We start from the raw sequence: 20,703 nt of genomic DNA, 5'->3' as shown, positions 1-20,703 counted from the left end.
AACTCAAAAAAAAAAAAAAAATCTAGGCAAATAAATTTCTACTTTTTTAACTATCTGATAAAATTGTGATTATTTTAATCACTAAATCATTCTAAATACTTTCTGGTTATATAATAAAAAGTAGGATGTTCAAAGGCAATATTTTTTCTAAAAATTTCTACAAACTTGACTACAACAATTACTTGGTAATATATTCCATGTAGATTGGTACAAATTAAAGTCTGAATCATCATTTTCTGATTAATATAATTAATTTTAATGGATAATGAGAAGCAAGGATAGAGAAAGAGAAAACTAAGGCACACAAGTAGTTTGTCCCATGGTGTGGGAGAACAGCCCAAGAACTGGCAGAAGAGCAGCAAAACTCCAAATACAAAAGCAGCACAGGAAGCTTCCACGAGGCTCACACTGCCAGTGAGCACCTACTCCACACCCCCACTTCTTAAACCCGGCAAGCCCTGAAAACGCAGAACAAGTAAATGTTCTTGGTGAAAACATGACAAGGCATCTAAGAGGCAAAAGGCAAGTGGGAACAAATGAAAGGAGCACCCTGGAAAAGGCAGATCCAAAATGAAACCGGTGACATCATTTCACAACCAGCAGAATGACTAAAATGTAAAATAGTCCATGAAGGAAACAGTGTGAAGCCACTGGAACTTTCATGACTGGTGGGAGTGTGAACACCTTGGAAAACTTCTTGTTGAGTGAGTTACGTACACACTCAGCTTGTGCTCCATTCCTGAGATTCACTTGCCTTAGGTAAGTGAAGATGCATGTCAAGAAAACAACCTGTACTATTTATGGAAACATGATTCACAGCCAAGGCTTACTTAGCAATAAAAATGTTAGTCTGGGCTGGAGAGATGGCTTAGCGGTTAAGCGCTTGCCTGTGAAGCCTAAGGACCCCGGTTCAAGGCTCGGTTCCCCAGGTCCCACGTTAGCCAGATGCACAAGGGGGTGCACGCGTCTGGAGCTCGTTTGCAGCGGCTGGAAGCCCTGGCGTGCCCATTCTCTCTCTCTCCCTTTATCTGTCTTTCTCTCTATGTCTGTCACTCTCAAATAAATAAATTAATAAAAAATAAATAAAATATTTAAAAAAAAATCTTAAAAAAAAAATGTTAGTCATACCCTACTACCAACAGTAGTATCATGGATACTACTGGTAACATTTAACATGGGAGAACTTTTGCTGAGCAAAGAAATACACAAAAAGCGTGCTTCAAGAACATGTAAAATTAGCTGACAGTGATAAAAATTAGAATACTGGTTGTCATGGGGATTGAGAAGGTAGTTTCTGGGGGATATCTTGACTGGGATATATAGCTATAAAAACTCGAGATCTGTATGTTTCCTTGGCAACTTATCAACTAAAATAACTTAGCTTGATAAAGCATACAAATTTACACTCAGTGAAGGATTTTAACATGGAGCAAATAGAAATTAGATAATGAAAGTGACAAAGTTTTAAAACTTTCTCCTTAAAGAAGCTGTTCATCTTTTATTAAATTTATTTCTACTGACAAACCTATCTTCATAAATAACATGCTACAATTATTTGCTGTTGGCTTCTCGGCCCATTTTGTATGTTGTCCTTACAGGCACAGCCAGTACAGCTTTACGTAACTCGCATTACTGTAGCAATCTGACAAAAGACTTTGCAGTGTTTGCATACACAATCTTTTTTTTTTTAAAAACATTTCTGGTTTTTGAGGCAGGGTCTTACTCTAGCCCAGGCTGACCTGGAAGTCACTATGTAGTCCAGACTGGCCTTGAACTCATGGTAAGCCTCTTGCCTCAACCTCCAGAATGCCCAGCTATAAAGACGATCTTCAGGCTGGTTTTGTGTTTTCCTTTCTAACCCTATGGCTATGTCCCTTAGAACAAGTTGGAACAGTAACTAGGAGACCCTCATGTCAGATGTTCAAATTCTGTTCACAGTATTTTTATTGTGATAACTTAATGTCCAGATGTATCTTTATTATTGTTGCATTGCTTTGGTATCCCCATTATATGAAATGTTCCCTCCCTTTGTAACCTTAGAAAGACTCTGCACAGGTTGAAGATCTTTACTGGGGAATTCTTGGGGCTTCAGATATTGCACAGACTTCACCAGTCAGTCATCTCTAAACTGTATGGATTCAGAACCTAGAACCACCACCAAAGTATCATGAAAACCGAATAAATATTTCAGATTAGAGTTCAGCCTATATGCAGATTTTCAGTTCCTTTCTAGTTTTCTAGCAGCCACCTGTGATGGTCAAGCAAGTGGACCAAGTTCTAGGGCTACAGAACATTCCACCAGGCATAGCTGTGGAGACATTCTTCAGACTGCAAGAAAGGTGCAGGACTTCTGAATAGAACTGAGGTCTTCCTAAACAATGGTTCTTGCTGCCTGTAGAGTCAGTAGTTCACCAGAAGTCCAAGCCTACCATCACAGCCTATCCTGCCCACATTCCAGACTTTTTAGTTGGCTTTTGCAATCACACCAATTTCTTATACTATTTTTTTTAATATATAGGTAGATGTGGAGGCACAGACATATCTCAACTGATGACTTCTCAGGCAGAACCCTGAAGTACAACTAACCAGGATTTTGAGGGGTGAGGTGTACACATATGTACATGTGTAATATGTACAGGCACAAAGAATCTTAACTACTGATTCAATTCGATAAGATCTTTTTATTGATCTTAGTCAGCTAATGTTCTAAGTTTACATTCCTCCAGAGCACTATCCTCATATAGAATTTCAAGGTAACTGTGTGAAGATATTACCATTCCTTCTCTCTTTGCCACGCACAGAACTGTTCTTAAATTCTCACTGCCTATATCCAGATACACAAACATTAGCTATTAAATATAGGACTGCCAATGTTTCAAGCTTTGTAGGCTACATACCATCTCTGTGGTGTCTGTGTGGTGTGTTTCAACATGTTGTACCTGTTCTATATTACCCTAGTGTGTGTTCGTGTGCTTTAACATGTCACACCTGTTCTATACTATCTCCAGTGTGTTGTGCATGAGCTTTAACAACTTTTAACAAAATTCACTAAATTTTCCTAGCTGGCACCCCTTACCATGCATGGCCCACATGTCCACTTTCTAAACTCTGTACTATTCGTTTATGCTTTCTTTTTTTTTTTTCCCCTAGTTTTGCCAGAAACTGCCAGAATGTTACAAGAGTGAGCTTCCAGAAGGAACAAGATAACATGGGCAGACAGAAATGAAGGCATAAAGAGTCAAGAGGGCTCTCAGTTTCTAGCTCCAAGAAAAGCAGTATGACTCCTCATGGGAACATAGAAAGTGCCTGTAGCAAAACTTGTCAACTGGAAAGTTCATGCCTTCTAAAGGGAAAATGAAACTAGAACTATCACCACACATGCCTTTTCTTGTTCACAGCATAAATAATGAAACATTAATTATTAACACTGTAATTGAACAGATTCAAAAATCATTATGACCCCTTGTCTATTTAATAATTAGTTTCAATATACTATGACAATTTATTGATTGTGTACATTGAGGAACCTAGTCTTCTCTCTACACATGGTCTTAGATAACTAAAGGGTTTCTTTTCTGAATCAGTTTGTTATTCTGAACCATTTTTTCATAAACTACAATATAAATTCATCTTCACTATGAGTTCCAAGTTCTAATATTCCTTAACGAATATTGTTTTAAGTGGCCTGCAAAAATCCTTCCTGATCATTCTCCTAAAGCCTCCTCAGGCAAAGAACAATTCTAGAATTGAATAAATACTGACTTCCAAGTTTCTGAACTCTGAGGATTAGATCAAAAATGACACTGTTAGGGCTGGACAGATGGCTTAGCGGTTAAGGTGCTTGCCTACAAAGCCAAAGGACCCAGGTTCAACTCTCCAGGACCCACATAAGCCAGATGCACAAGGGACACATGCATCTGGAGTTCGTTTGCAGGGGCTGGAGGCCCTGGTGCACCCATTCTCTCTCTCTCCCTCCCTCTCTTCTTCCCTCCCTCCCTCCCTCCCTCTCTCTCTCCACCTGACCATTTCTGTATATCTTTCCCTCAAATAAATAAATAGAAATTAATTTTTTAAAAAAAATGACAGCTGGGCGTGGTGGTACATGCCTTTAATCTCAGACTTGGGAGGCAGAGGTAGGAAGACTGCCATGAGTTTGAGACCACTGAGACTATAAGACTATCAAAGTGAATTCCAGGTCAGCATGGGCTAGAGTGAGACCATTCCTCAAAAAAAAAGACACTGTTAAAAATGAACAAATTTTAATAACTTTTTTTTCATTTGGTAGTGTACCAACCAATAAATATTATTAATTAATTATAAAACATTATATATATTTCAAAGCTATCCTCAACAGTACAAATATTATAGATGTGGCACATTTTGGACATTAAACTTCAAATTGATGTCATTGTGGTACTGTATCTTATAAATTTGTGTAAGGGCCTGCCAAAAAAAAAATCTAAGCTTGCAAGTTTGCTACTATACAATGATATGTATTTATACCAAGATAAAGAATCGAGGTAACACCACCAGAGGAAATTTCCAAACCTCTGACTTCTCAACATCCTATCATCATCTGAAAGAAAATTTTCATCTCTTTCAGCAGCTGGTTCTATTAGTTCAGAGTTTGGAGCATATGCATTCTTGGAATGTGGCAATATTAGAATACAAGGCTGCTAACAAAAAGACTTGTGGTGAGTCCCTAAAGATAACAGGAAGCAAATCAAAATATCACAGGACTTTTCATAGAAAATAATGTGACACATCAAGGGTAAAAGGCAGACCTTTTCAGTAATGAAAATACTCTAACTAATTTTGTCCTTATGTAGAGTAATGCTACAAAAAAAAAAAAAAAGAAAGGAAGGAAAGGAAGGAAGGAAGGAAGGAAAAAACGTACTAGTTGCTGTCATTTGTTCCTGGAAACCCTGCCATGCTACTGTTTACTCTTGAGGAAAACTGGGAAAATGCTTGGTATAAACACATCTTTGAAGTGTTTCCTGAGATAACAGTTTCTGCCATTGGCTCCTACTGCACTAGCCACTAGAGAATCAAAGGGAAAGACCCAGGCAGACAGATGGCACCAAGTACCATACAGTGAACTCATGGTTCTCGAGTGGTCGATCCGCACCAAGCGCACACTAAGACGGGAGGCAGACCTAGTTCTCTCCAGCATACAGATATGGACGCTCAGAACCAGACATCCTGTCCTTCCGGTGGTTCACACCTTCATGCTGGAAGAGAAAGTGAGCAACAGGCTCAGAGGACATCTTAAACTGGGAAAATAAGGTAGTGTAGCAACCATTAAATATTTGGGAAATAAACCCAAGGAAAAGCAATGACCTTACTCCATCTTCCCTTCAAGGCATACTTGAGCTGAAAACAGAAGGGCAGTTCAAAGGAAAGAGAGACTCCCCACTCCATAATATTCTGGCCTGCCTGTCTACAAAACCAGGAAGTGAGGACCACACTGTCTTCCTAACAGCTCTCTCTGTAGGTGCTTTCCTTCTATGTTGCAGGCAGTGAAATGAAAGCTCACAGAGACAGGTGGCCATGCCAACATCATGTCACTCAAGTCCCAAATCGCCCGTGACACCACCATGCATGTGGAGTAGTGGCCAACTTAGAAACGGTGGCAAACAAGGTTAAGTGATGTTCTGCCATTACTCAGAAACCTGGGAACGATCCTGAGACTAGATGGGGTTCAGAAGCATATTTGGAGCAAAGGTTAAACCTTCACCATTTTCATTTTTTTCATCAGAAAGTAAATTCCCATTCCTATTTATTTTTACTTATTTGAGAGAGAGAAAAAGGCAAATAGAGGAAGAGAGGCGGGGCATACCAGAGCCTCTAGCCACTGTAAACAAATTCCAGATACGTGTGCCACCTTGTGCATCTGGCTTACATGGGTCCGGGAACTGAACCAGGATCCCTAGACTTCACAGGCAGGCACCTTAATCACTAAGCCATCTCTCCAGGGCCCCTCATTCCTATTATGAGGGGAAAACATTTTAAATAAGAAAAGCTAACAGAGGAAATGGCTCATCTGGCAAGAGCACCTGCTACGCAAGCAAGAAGGTCTGAGAGGGCATGATTTGCCCCTAGTTGGGCATAGGCACCCACATCTGAAACCTCAATCCTGTGGGAAGCAGAGCTCAGAGGATCTGAGAGGCCAGTCTGACCAAAACTGTAAGCCCCAAGTTCAAAGAGAGACTTCACTCTAGGAAACAAGCAGAACAATGACAGAGAAGTGTAGAGATGAACTATCAGAACAAACTGTAGGAATAAACTGTGAGAATGAGCTATGGCATAGAACTGCGGTAATATTTCTTATGAACCTTACAAATAACTTTTCTGAGAATATTGCTATAAGAAGCTTTTCTGCTAAATTGTAACTTGCCTCGAAGTCAATCCTACAGCTATATAATCCACCTGCGTATACCAATGTGGCTAGGTTTCCTCAGCATCAGTGTCCTTTGGATGAATAACACGGATGACCAGTACTGATAAGCAATGTTTAGAGATGGTGACTGATCTTAAGCTGTACCCTTTGCCCAATTTCCTCAGTGGCTTGGTTGGTCTCTCATCTCAGAACAAGCCTCCTGAATTGACATGCTTATTTCTGATTAATCTCTAGATGAAGTACCACCCATAATTATATGCTCCATTGAGCTCTTGTCTGTCCGCGTGCATCACTCACCACCTCGTTCACACTACATGAGCCCACTTTCTAGAAGCACCTCTCTTCAGACCTCACAGATTGCTGGGTGGGAGAGCTCCTTCCTTTACTAGTATTACTTTAACAAATGTGAAGGTGGAGAGGATGGTAAAACCTAAGCAGTGAATCACCTGATGCAACAAGCATGCCACTGAAATCTTCATTTCATTTCTTTATTGAGAAGTTAACTGTAAGAACATATTGCAAATTGCTCATGTTTCCATCAGCTTGTACTCTTAGATCCCCTCGCCCAGCCCCATTTCATTGAGGGCCCCTTCTTAGTGGGGTTATCAATAATCACTGTGGAATTATGAATGCACCAGTAAGTCCCTGTGTTGGGAGGCAACACCTCAGAGTATACCTTCCCACCCTGTGGCTCTCATGTTCTTTCCATCACGTCTTCAGCAAAATTCTCTGAGCCTTGGAGGAAGTGTTTTAAGTCCCCTTTAGTGCTGAGCTCCCAGCGGCCTCTGGTTTTCGGTATGGATGAGCTCTGAGTTTCCTCAGTGTATACTGTCATCTCACTGGAGGACAATCTCAGGCCAGCAGTGAGGGCAGTACTCATATTTAATCCACTACTTCCTCTGTGATGTACAACTGTAATTTCTTAATCAATGAACAAGGTTCATTTGCTTTGTTTGGAAAGCTTCAAGACAAAAAAATTTTCTCAATAAAATTTAAAAAAAAAAAAAAACCCACAGAGAACAGAAGTAAGTATTTGCAGTTTGGCTATGGCCTACTTAGTGCCTAACTGAATTACTCTTTATCACACAATCATAGAAAATGTTACAATATTCTCAACTGTGCATGCTCCCCAGTGCCTCCTGTTCACCCGCGTTCTAGTGAGTCTTCATTGTTGTGTGACACTTCATAAAATGTCTAGCATTGCTTTGATAATGGGTTGTAGAACTTATCTTAACATTGAGAAATTATTGTTATTTCACAGAACCTACCTCTCTTCAAGTCATACCACTTTCTTGGGGTGGCCTGGACCATCAGACTCAATTTGCTCAAGAATAAAAAGTACGCCCACACCACCACAGTTTTTTAATGGAAGGAAATGGAGACAGCATTGCCCAGATGATTGATCGCCTGTCACGTCCATTGAACTCTGGCTAAACTTGCTGAAATCTGAGTTCACCTAAAGAACAAAGAATTGCTAAAATGATGCTATAAAAATTAATGTAATTCTTAAATCAAATTTTAAATCTGGGGCTGGAGACGTGGCTTAGCAGTTAAGGCATTTGCCTGCAAAGCCTAAGGACCCATGTGTGACTTTCCAGGTCCCACCTGAACCAGACACAAGGTGACACAAGTACACAAGATCACATGTGCGCACGAGGTGGTGCATTCATCTGGACTACGATTACAATGGCTAGAGGCCCTGGCGTGCCAATTCTCATTCATTCTCTCTCCCTCCCTCCCTCCCTCCCTCCCTCCCTCCCTCCCTCCCTCCCTCCCTCCCTTCCTCCCTCCCTTTCTCTCTTCCTCTCTCTCTCTCTTACTCTCACGTAAAAATAAATAAATAAATAAATCTGGTTCAAAATATCCTGAACAATGGTACAACAATACCAGAAAAGTTATAAAAACTGTCATGGTGACAACCAGGCATGGTGGCATACACCTTTAATCCCAGCACTCGGGAGGCAGAGGTAGGAAGATCGCCATGAGTTCAAGGTCACCCTGAGACTACATAGTGAATTTCAGGTCAGCCTGGGCTGGAGTGAGACCCTACCTTAAAAAACAAACAAACAAAAAAAAACTGTCATGGTGAATGACCTAACTGCTCTTACTTCTTACCAGGTCATACACACATATTTAAACATGAAATGCTTCACATGTGTGCCATCCTTGCACAGGGGTAGTGCTACTCTCTGAAGCACTCCAGTTTTAGTACATGTGCTGCTGAAAGGAATGCCACTCTGGTCTTTAAAGATGTCATCTATGATGTCACCTTCTTCATGCTCACCTCCATCTCCAATTCTGCTCAGGCCACATTTCAAACTATGTGCTGATAATGTCCAAGTCCTAAATATGTACGTGTATAATAGTCTATATATAACATATGGCCTACAATCTACACATTGCATGTGTCACCTGGTCTATGGTATTTTGTTACAACAACCTGATTTGACTAAGACACATTTTGGTACTCTTAAATTCTTAATCGGGCTGTACTTAAAAACCACCAAAGAAGGGCTGGAGGAATGGCTTAGAGGTTAAAGCGTTTGCCTGCAAAGCCAAAGGACCCAGGTTTGATTCCCCAGGACCCACGTTAGCCAGATGCACAAGGGGGTGCACATGTCTGGAGTTTGTTTGCAGTGGCTGAAGGCCCTGGCACACCCATTTTCTCCCTCTCCTCTCTTCCCCTCCCCTCCCTTCCCCTCTCCCCTCTCTCTCCCTCTCCTCTCTCTCTCTCTGTCAAATAAATAAATAAATAAAAATATTTTTTTAAAACTCCAAAGAAGGGCTGGAAGGAATTGCTTAGTGGTTAAAACATTTGCCTGCAAAGCCAAAGGACCCAGGTTCAATTCCCCAGGACCCACGTTAGCCAGATGCACAGGGGGCACACACATCTGGAATGTGTTTTCAGTGGCTGGAGGCCCTAGCATTCCCATTCGCTCCCTCTCTGTCTATCTCTATCTCTCTCCCCCTCCCTCTTTCTCTGTCAAATAAATAAATAAAAATTTAAAAAAATTAAAAAAAAAACACCCAAGAAGGTTTCACAAAATTCTATTCCTGGTCTCTATCCAAACAGTCAGATTAGAATTGCTCAAGTAAAACTTAAGCATCTGGTATTTTTTAAAGCTCCCCAAATAATTCTAACATTTAGCTAGTTTAGAAAGTAGTATATAAAAGTTATAATTGCTAAGACTAAAGATTAAATGTTCTAACTCCCTCAAACTCATAGCATATAGCAAATGTGCAATAAAACTATGTAACAAGTAACATATATAAAAGAATTCTAAACTGTGATAGTTATTTCTTATGTTAACAAATTATTCCTGGCACTTATATACTAAACACCATGTTAGAGATCGTATATGGAATAATAAGTAATATAAATTTAAAGTTACTTAATCTTTATCATAAACATTTTTAAAAAATCTATACTCTCAATTAATCATGACTAGATAATTAACATATCCTTTGATCTGTAAAATTCTCCCAGTAACAGTTCATTATGAGCAAAAACACAAAGCCACAGTAAACAACAGTTCCTTAAAAGGGTTCCCATCAATCTCATGGTTTTAAAATGTGAAAATATCATAGAGTACTCTGGGCTAGAAGATTAATTTGTGTATCAATGTTCTTATTTGGATACAATCTCGTTTGATTTGTTTACAAGTATAGGGTACAAGTCCTTCTTTTTCACATCTGTAAATACAGAGATTTCTACAAATATGTTGTTAGCATACTTAAACAAAAATAACAATACTAATTTAGTCAATGTAAAATAAAGTAAATTTTGCCTGTAGTAAACTTTCTGTAAAGTCAAGAACCCATTGAAATCAATAATGTTCAGAATCATAAAAGTTGAAGGCTTAAAGAACCTTAGTGGCTATCTGATGGGTCTCACTCTCCCTTCCCTTCATCCTGAAACTTCTTACTATGCCAATTACAACTGGCTAATGACAAATTCCTAACACAAAGCCAGAAGCACACTTTCAAAGATGGTGTCAAGTTCACAACAGTGGACAGCTTCCTTGATGGGCAATGTCCTAGTCCCTGGGCCTATCCAGTCACAGCATGAATAAACAATTGTTATCTACTGTGATGAATAAGCTCTGGATGTCAACCTGATAGAACTTACAATCACCATAGAAACAAATCTCTTGGTATGTCTCTTAGGTATTTTCTAGGTTACATTAATTGAAGTAGGAAGATCCACCTTAACTGTGGGTGGTGCTGCTCCATGGTGTGGGGTACTGGACTGAATAAAAGGAGGGAAGTTTCCTGAGAGGCATTACTCACCGTTCTCTACTCCCTGCAGAAGTGTCATGGGTTTCCCGTTCCTGCCATGCTTTTCCTACCATAACGCACATCCACGCTGGAACTGTAAACTGATTTAAATCTCTCATCCCTAAGCTGCTTCTGATTAGGTATATTGTCCTACCATGAGAAATAACTGATACATTTACTACATGGGTAAAATTGTCTTTCTCCAAACCATTATTTATTTTTGTTTTAGAAAAATCACACCTATGGACCTCACTTTATTTCTCAAGGAAAAAAAAACTAGTCTCTGAATGAAAGAAACACTATACATACACAACATGAACCTGGGGACAGAATTTTTTTGTGATGGGTTTCAAATTCTTTGAAAGACTAGAGAGTATCAATAATTAGAGAAAGCTTCGTGTGAAGCTGACTTTAAATGAATAGTGAATAATGAACAAGAATAAGATATTTGATGATAATTCAGGTCAACAAGATTTAGAGAAAAAGAACAATGAGCAATGGCAGCCTGGTCAAATCTGGCACAGGTTACTGGACCAATAATACTTCTGACCACAACCTAGCAAAAATTCCAGGAAACAGGCTATGCATGAGGTACCCTTCTTAGCTGAACTTTACTTTCCACACTAAAATTCCTGACAGCTTCAGATAAACTAGTTCTAGGATAGAACTAGCAACGCTGCAATAGCAGAGACAGTTGGAGTATTCAAGGCAACCCTGAGCAGGGCACTTTTCAGAGTTGCTATGAGCAGTGTACTTCTTTACAGTTCTCGTGTCTGTGATGAATCTTTACAGTTCTCGTGTCCGTCATGAACGGGCACTTCTTTATGGTTCTCGTGTCTGTCATGAATGGGCACTTCTTTACAGTTCTCGTGTCCGTCATGAACGGGCACTTCTTGACAGTTCTCATGTCTGTCATGAACAGGGCACTTTTTTTTTTTGATTATTTATTTATTTACTTGAGAGAGACAGACACAGAGAGAAAGACAGATAGAGGGAGAGAGAGAGAATGGGCGCGCCAGGGCTTCCAGCCTCTGCAAACGAACTCCAGACGCGTGCGCCCCCTTGTGCATCTGGCTAACGTGGGACCTGGGGAACCAAGCCTCGAACCGGGGTCCTTAGGCTTCACAGACAAGCGCTTAACTGCTAAGCCATCTCTCCAGCCCAACAGGGCACTTCTTTACAGTTCTCGTGTTTGTCATGAACTGGACACTACTTTACTGTTCTCATGTCTGTCATGAACGGGGCACTTTACGGTTCTCATGTCTTTCATGAACGGGACACTTCTTTACTGTTCTCATGTCTGTCATGAACTGGACACTTCTTTACAGTTCTCGTGTCCGTCATGAACGGGCACTTCTTGACGGTTCTCATGGTTGTCATGAACGGGACACTTCTTTACTGTTCTAGTGTCTGTCATGAATGGGCAATTCTTTAGAGTTCTCGTATCTGTCATGAACGGAACACTTCTTTACTGTTCTCGTGTCTGTCATGAACGGGGCACTTCTTTACGGTTCTCGTGTCTGTCATGAACGGGCACTTCTTTAGAGTTCTCGTATCTGTCATGAACGGAACACTTCTTTACAGCTCTCGTGTCTGTCATGAACAGGACACTTCTTTATGGTTCTTGTGTCTGTCATGAACAGGACACTTCTTTATGGTTCTTGTGTCTGTCATGAACGGGCACTTCTTTATGGTTCTCGTGTCTGTCATGAACGAGACACTTCTTTACAGTTCTCATGGTTGTCATGAATGGGACACTTCTTTACAGTTCTCATGTCTGTCACGAACAGGGCACTTCTTTACAGTTCTCGTGGTTGTCATGAACGGGACACTTCTTTACAGTTCTTGTGGTTGTCATGAACGGGACACTTCTTTACAGTTCTCATGTCTGTCAGTAACAGGGCACTTCTTTACAGTTCTCGTGTCTTGTCAGGAATGGGGCACTTCTTTACAGTTCTTGGGTCTGTCATGAACAGGGCACTTCCTTACAGTTGTCAGGTCTGTCATGAACAGGGCACGCACTTACAGTTCTCGTGGCTGTCATGAACGGGACACTTCTTTACAATTCTCGTGGCTGTCCTCCTTTTAAATACAACACAAGTTCCTACCTGTATGGCAGGAAAACCATATGCTTTGTGGCACATGGGAGATGATCTGGCCGGGATCACATTCCTAGGAATCATTCTTCTCTTCCTTGCTCGTTTTCCTGCTTCCCTTACTGTTCTCTTTCTTCCTAAAGGAACTCCATTCATAAAGTTACGCATGGTCAACATTTAAAGTGTACCCAGACCTACTAGACTTGTTATTATTATTCCCTAGTAAGGAACAAAACATTCACATAGAAATACTAATTCTATGAATGTGAAAAGATAGGTAGACGAGGAAGCAGGACTATCATCTGTGAGTAAAGAAGGAAATGTTATAAAAAAAAAAAATGATGGAAGCATGTCACAAAGACCCAGAAGCTGCCAGGAACTGGCTAAATCTGAGAAGATTTTCACACAGAAACAATTACATAGACTAACAAATTGCAAGCTACTGCAAAACAGGAGCTCATGAGTCCCTATCAATTTTGCCCACTATATGCTAGAAAAATGAACAGGAAATAAAATGGTCTCTTAAAATTTCAACATTTACCTAGCAAAACTGGAAGGAATACTGAAAGTAAGAAGTCATTTAGGGGCTGCAGAGGTGACTGAGCAGTTAAAAGGTGCTTGTTTACAAAACTAGCCAGGGTTTGATTCCCCAGTACCCACAGAAAGCCAGATGCACAAAATGGTGCATGCATCTGCAGTTCACTTGCAGTTGCATGAGGCCCTGGCACATCCATTCTCTTTCTCTCTATCTCTTCTTTCAAACAAATATTTTTTTTTTAAATGTCACTTTGTAACCATTACAGGAATAAAGGAAGTAAAAAAATCAAAGGCAAGTGTTTTGAAGAACAGATGTTTGCATGGTCAGGAATGGCCTTTCCATATATTACTTATTAATCACAAGAAGAAAACTGTAGCAAAAAAAAAAGAAGAAGAAGAAGAAGAAGAAGGAGGAGGAGGAGGAGGAGGAGGAGGAGGAGGAGGAGGAGGAGGAGAAGAAGAAGAAGGGAAAAGAAAAGAAAAGAAAAGAAAAGAAAAGAAAAGAAAAGAAAAGAAAAGAAAAGAAAGAAAGAAAGAAAGAAAGAAAGAAAGAAAGAAAGAAAGAAAGAAAGAAAGAAAGAAGGAAAGGTAAAACCTTCAGTAAGCCTTGGGTTCAATTAGCAGCAACACATAAACTAGACATGGTGACGCACAAATCACTTGAGGCTACAGGGTCAGAAGTTCCAGGTCATTCGTGGCTATACAATGAGTTTGAGACCAGTCTGGGCTGTATTAGATCCTGTGTCAGGAAATAAATTTATTAATAAAATCAAATTTTTCAGCCTGGCATGGTGGTGCATGCCTTTAATCCAAGTACTTGGGAGGCAGAAATAGGAGGATCCCTGTGAGCTCGAGGCGAGCCTGAGACTACATAGTGAATTCCAGGGCATCCTGGGTCACAGTAAAGCCCTATCTTGAAGAAAATGAAATTAAATTTTTCCACAAAAAGCACTTTACATTATGAATTACAAAATGCTCTGAAGAATCTTCAAATCTCTTAATACATCTAACTTAATAAAAAATAAAATTTTCCAGTAAATATACGTGCTAGTACTAAGTACAAGTACCTCCAAAATTAATCTACCCACATCCACATGGGAACCACTAAGACTACAACAGCATACTAAATACTTCAACAGCTGCCACAGTGAAACTTCTCCCAAAATACATACAACTTACACACACACTTACGGAGTTTCCCCTCACTTCCCACTCTGATTCTTTTTTTGCTTTTTATTATTTTATTTGTTGACAATTTCCATATTTGTAGAGAATAGCACTCTGATTCTTATAGCTGTCTTAGATTCTGTTAACAGATTACTGGAAGAAAACACCAATGGCAGAATGGAAGGACACAGACACACAAACACACCCACATACACACACATGCGCACACATGCACAAGAACAATTTTCCAAACTGACCCTTATGCTACCAATGTCCTATCTTCCACAAGTAGAAAGAATCCACAGTACCACCCTGCTAAGAAAGCCAGGGGGGATTTAAAAAAAACATGGAATGAGGGAAAGAATTCACTTCCACAAGAAAGCAAAATATCAAAATTATGAAGTGCAAGTAGCTGGGATCTCCCATATGGAAACATAAAATGTCAGGAAATTTGCAGACAACATAATAGGTGAAGGCCTCAGTGGGTGGTGTTCTTTTGATATTTTCAATTACTAGTCTATTGTATAACTTGTTAGGGCCAGGGATTAACTTCTAGAACTTTGTAAAAAGAAAGAATTTCCAAACAGCATATAACCCTAAAGATGACCCTGATGTAAGTTAAAGTTTTTATGTTAGGCAATAACATATAAAATTGCCTATGTGTTACCTCTCATATGTTTTGGTAACTAACTTTTACATCTTACTGGTTCTCTCACTAATTAATGAGCTGAAGAAAATCTTCAACACATATTCATTTCTGTATTTATGAGTCACAAATTTGCCCTTTTGAAAATTATATTTAACAAGCACCAATTTTAACATTTCTATAGGTGATCACACGTTGTATATTTTAAAACTATAAACTTAAATTTTCAGTTGCTTAGCTTGAGTAGAATTTTTTTAAAATACAATGTTTGTAGAGAGGATGAGAAGTGTGGTAAGCTCTGTAACTTGACATAAGACTTACGGCCAAGTCCTAGTATAGGCGAATGAGCCCTACTGTAAATTCCTCTATTGTGACTGTGAGATCAGAGGTCACATTCATGGCTAGCAGGTGTAGGGAACTTCCTCTGAGGAGTGCAGTGACAATGTAGCACGCTGAATTAGAGTGGGAGCGCCTGGAACAGCAGCTCTGTCTGTGCATCAGAACCACCTATGTAATATGTAAAACAACAGAGACTTGGGTCCTCTCAGACAAATGAAACCTCAGCACCTAAGAGTTTAAAAGTTTAATCTCTTTTGGGCTGGAGAGATGGCTTAGCGGTTAAGTGCTTGCCTGTGAAGCCTAAGGACCTGGGTTCGAGGCTCAATTCCCCAGGACCCACGTTAGCCAGATGCACAAGGGGGCGCACGCGTCTGGAGTTCATTTGCAGTGGCTGGAAGCCCTGGCATGTCCATTCTCTCTCTCTCTCTCTCTCTGCCTCTTTCTCTCTCTCTCTGTCTGTTGCTCTCAAATTAATAAATAAACAAAAAAATTAAAATTTTACTCTCTCCCACAGCCACTTTTCTTTGGTGTTACCAAATTTCTCAACCCTTTCTCTCCACAAATTGTAATAGGGATTAGTAAGTATAATTATAGCTGATGAATTTACAAGGAGTGCAGTAATTACCAGGGGGAAAAGAAATACTTCAAATAAAAGTACATGTAAAGATGAAGTGTGGCTTAGCAGTTAAGGTGCTTGCCTGAGAAGCCTAAGGACTCATGTTGGACCTTCCAGGTCCCACATAAGACAGCCACACAAGGTGACCCAAGTGCACAATGTTGAACATGCCCACAAGATGATGCATGTGTCAGGAGTATGACTGCAGTGGCTAGGGGCCCTGTCATGCCAATTCATTCTCTCTCTCTCTCTCTCAATCTCTCTGATTAAAAAAAATAAAAAATTAAAAAAAAATAAAGGGGCTGGAGGGATGGCTTAGTGGTTAAGGTGTTTGCCTGCAAAGCCAAAGGACCCAGGTTAAATTCCCCAGGACCCACATTAGCCAGATGCACAAGGGGGCGCACATGTCTGGAGTTCATTTGCAGAGGCTGGAGGCCCTGGCATGCCCATTCTCTCCCTCTCCCTCTCTCTCTCTCTCCCTCTTTCTCTGTCAAATAAATAAAAATATTTTTTAAAAAGATTTTAAAAAAATTTAAAGATGATGTGCGCATTCACTTTTGGGTTCGGATTCTAAGAAAATTGGATCCTACATTGTGAACTCAAAGCTCCTGCCAAATGCAAATCAAGCTTATATTAATATCTCACAAAGTGTGCTGTAGATAAATGAGAAACAGATTTTGCTGTGCAAATTTCATCTGCCTAGCTGCCTATTAATCTATATAGATACAAGTAATACAACCTGCAAAATGCAGTAAGATATCAAAATATGCCTAAGATTCAACTTATGAATAAAACAAAAATGAAATTTTAAAGAGCTGGTTTCAATATATTATATCATGAAATCTCTCTACCTTGTTGACTACACTTCCCTACTTACATTGCTTCCAAACTCTATTATGTCAACCTTTCCAGTGATTTGACCATCATTATTCACTCAGTTCTTGACATATAAAACCTAGGAATTATCTTAGTTCTTCTTCTTTCTCTCATCTAATGCAAGAGCAAGTCCTGTCAATTCTTCATCCAAAACATACATTGTTCATATTTCTTGTTATCTTTTCTTTTTTAAAATATTTATTTATATTTACTTATTTACAAGTGTGGGGGGAGAGACAGAAAGAATGGATATGTCAATGCCTCCAGCTGCTGCAAATGAACTCCAAGTACATGTGTCACTTTGTACATTTGGTTTATGGAGGCAGTAGGGAATCAAACTGGGGTCATTAGGCTTTGGAGGCAAGTGCCTTAACTGCTGAGCCATCACTCCAGCCTCCTTTTTCACTTTTGTTGTTGTTGTTGTTTTTTCAATGTAGGGTCTCAGCTGAGGCTGACCTGGAATTCACTATATAATCGCCTTGAACACATGGCGATTCTCCTACCTCTGCCTCTCAAGTGCTGGGATTAAAGGTGTGCACCACCACGCCCGGCTCACCAGCCCCTCTTTTCATATTTATGGTGACATCTTAGGTTGAGATACAAAAATATTTGGTCTGGACTACTGCTCCTATCTCTGAACATGTTGCCTGCTTCTACTCATGATCCCTGTACAATTCACACTTCTAGAGAAGCTAGGGAAGTAAACATACAATGATATCAGTGCCCCCTTTAAAATCTTGCTTAAAGACATTTGGTAACATCAACAGGAAAAAGTCCAATACTTTACCATCATAACCTGCAAAGCCTTGAAGAAACGAGATGCTCAGCTCATATTATAGACCTCTTCTATAATCTGGCCCTTCATCTAGTCAAATATTTTATTAAATATTGCCTACTTTGAATGCCTGGCATATTCCCTCTCAAAGTTCAAAAGGCAGTTCCACAAAGCTCTTTTACTACTACCTAAAGTAGTCCTCTCGTCACCATGACACTGCTTTCTATATCAAGTTTACCACAATCTGAGTGCATTTTTACACATATGCTTTCTATTGGGAACTGGGATCTTGTCTGTTCCATATGCTACTGTTGCCCAGGTACAGAACAATACGCGGCTTATACAGAGCCTTCAGCAAGTGTCTGTTCAGCCAAAAAATACACAAATAGTGGCATGGTCTACAGCATTGACCTGGTAATGAAGTCACTGGCGACTAACCATTCTTGGCTGTACCAATGACCAACAGAGAGACTCTGGGCACATTTCCAAGATCTGAGTAGGTTAAGAGTAACTGGAAACCAAGCAAGAGGTGACAGAAAGTATGACGTTTCTGGGTTTTGGTTCCTGAATTTCCTCCTCTAAATCAATATAAACATATGGCAGTCTTAATTTCTCTGAGTAACTCTCCTATCTTACCACTGTGCTTGCAATATGTAATTGTACACATACACTCAGACTGAGATAAATATATATAAAGTAAGCTGTGTCTTATGAAGAAATGACTGTACAGCTGTACAGGGAACCGTCACTTGATTTCAAACCCGAACACTTCATTGGCACCAGTAGATGCTTAAACAATTATAAATCTGATGGATTCAAAAAAGCCAGCATTTAAAGACCTAGGAACAAAATATGCCAGTAACTTAATCTGAGAGTATTTCTTAACTTGTAAAAATGGAGACAAACGAACCTAATAATTACTTCTGGACAGATATAAACAGTTTGATAAAGTGTTCAAGAAGTAGTTTGGCCGGGCGTGGTGGCGCACGTCTTTAATCCCAGCACTTGGGAGACAGAGGTAGGAGGATTGCCGTGAGTTCAGGGCCACCCTGAGACTCATCAGCCTGGGCTAGAGTGAGATCCTACCTCGAAAAACCAAACGAAAGAAAGAAAGAAAGAGAAAGAGGGGGGGGGAGGGAGAGAAGGAGAGAGGGGAAGGAAGGAAGGAAGGAAGGAAGGGAGGGAGGGAGGGAGGGAGGGAGGGAGGGAGGGATGGTTTGTGTGCTACACATAGTTTCATGCTCCTTCAGTGCCTCGAGGTTGATTCTTTCATTCCGTTACCGCCAAAGGTTTGAATTCACCTCACCCCCCCCCCCATGTCTTTAATTTTTCTATCCAAAAACTATAAACCAGGCTTGTTTAGCATAACCTAAAGTACCACGAATAAGCTTCCGAATGTATTCCACAGGAACTAAACTCTACCGCAAATGGTGAGCGGACCGATTAAAGTTTTAAAAAAATGACTTAAGATTTTGGAGCTCTTTTCCAAGAAAGTAATTCTTGGCAACCATGGAATTTGTGGGAGCAGGGGGACGGGGAGGGGAGGGGAGGGTCCGTGACATGACTGCACCAACATGAAACTTTAATTTCAATTCGTTTCTGGGACAAGTCCTACATCAGACAGTGTTTAAAGGCATCTGTACCGCCAAGGGGACAAATAAAAGAGATCGTGATGAAGAGACTGGAGAGGGCAGGCGTTCCGAGGAGAGGGATCAGCGGGTGAGTTTTGGTTACAAGCCTACGGTAGCCCCAGCGAGCAGCGGGAGCGGAACGCTCAAGCAGCGGAACGGGCGTGGGGGAGCCGCGGAGGCCGGGGGAGCCCCGGCGCGCGGCACCTTCCCCAGGCCCGTCACGAACCACGGCGACCCGCCCGTACCTGCGGGGTCCAGCGCCATCTCGGCGGGCGGGAGCAGGTGGCCACACCGCGGATCTTGGGGACACGGCCAAGGCCGGGGCAGTGGGGGCGTGGAGGAGCTTTAACCACCCGCAGCTTCCCCACGGGAAAAGGAGGAGAGTGGCTCCCTCGGCGACACCCGGCCGCACCCCCACTCACTCCCTTCCTTTCCTCAGTCCTACTTCCGGTGCGCCCCGCGCCTGCGCCGCCTTGGCCCCGCCCCTGCGGAAAACCCGGAGGTTGCGGCTCGGGGGGGAAGGGGCGTGGCCGCGCGTGCGCTCTGGGAGGGACCGCCTGGGACGCGCGCAGTTTGCCTTTGCAAGCAAGGTGCAGCCCTGGCCGTCCAACAGGCGTTAGCTTGTGCACCTTTTTGTACGCCTTTTTGCCCGACTCCTCACTCGCCTTCAGAATTAAAGAAGTGGTGGTTGTTGTTGGACTTGTCATTCATTAAGCCCTTTCTGAGAAAATAACAATAGAAACAAGGGCCACTTATTCCCAAGGAGTGTTAGCAAGGCAAATGCAAGTAATGTTCGTCTTGAATATGAAAATATTCACCGGCAGGGGATCAGGGGGCTGGAGAGATGATTTAGCGGTTAAACAGGTTACCCGAAAAGCCCAAGGACCAAGGTTCAATTCCCCAGGACCCATGTAAGCCAGATGTACAAGGTAGCGCATGCATCTGGAGTTCACTTGCAGTGGCTGGAGGAGCTGTCATGCCCATTCTTTCTGTCACTCTCCCTCCCACTTTCTCTTAAATAAATAAATACCTCGCAATGAAAAGCAAGACCTTCATAATAGGAGGGAAAGACCGTAACATCAAAATAAAAGAGGAGAGACTAATGGAGAGGGGGAGGGGATTGATGGAGAGTGGAGTTGTAAAGGGGAAAGTGGAAAATGGGGGAGGGGAGGGAATTATCATGGTTTATTGTCTGTAAGTATAGACGTTTTCAATTAAAATTGTACATTAAATAAATAAAAGGGGGAAAATACTTTCAAAAAATATATCCACCTGGACAAGACATACACAACACATTCTCACATAAAAATGGTGTGTGCAGAAGCATCACCTCTTCAGTTAG

The 20,703-nt window shown here is 41.1% G+C and overlaps 1 protein-coding gene across 1 annotated transcript in view; it reads right to left on the bottom strand.

Annotated features, from left to right (window-relative positions):
• Cmc1 (C-X9-C motif containing 1) overlaps nucleotides 1-19,795 on the bottom strand; it is a 69,446-nt gene extending 49,651 nt beyond the window's left edge. The window contains exon 1 of the mRNA XM_045136770.1: nucleotides 19,607-19,795. Coding sequence (XP_044992705.1) covers nucleotides 19,607-19,625 — 19 coding nt within the window. The 5' untranslated portion in view covers nucleotides 19,626-19,795. The remainder of the gene's footprint in view (nucleotides 1-19,606) is intronic.
• Nucleotides 19,796-20,703: the final 908 nt, after the last annotated feature.

The sequence above is a fragment of the Jaculus jaculus genome, chromosome 17, assembly GCF_020740685.1.
Source record: "Jaculus jaculus isolate mJacJac1 chromosome 17, mJacJac1.mat.Y.cur, whole genome shotgun sequence".
NCBI classification, from domain to species: Eukaryota; Metazoa; Chordata; class Mammalia; order Rodentia; family Dipodidae; genus Jaculus; species Jaculus jaculus.
This window is presented reverse-complemented; position numbering and strand designations above follow the sequence as displayed.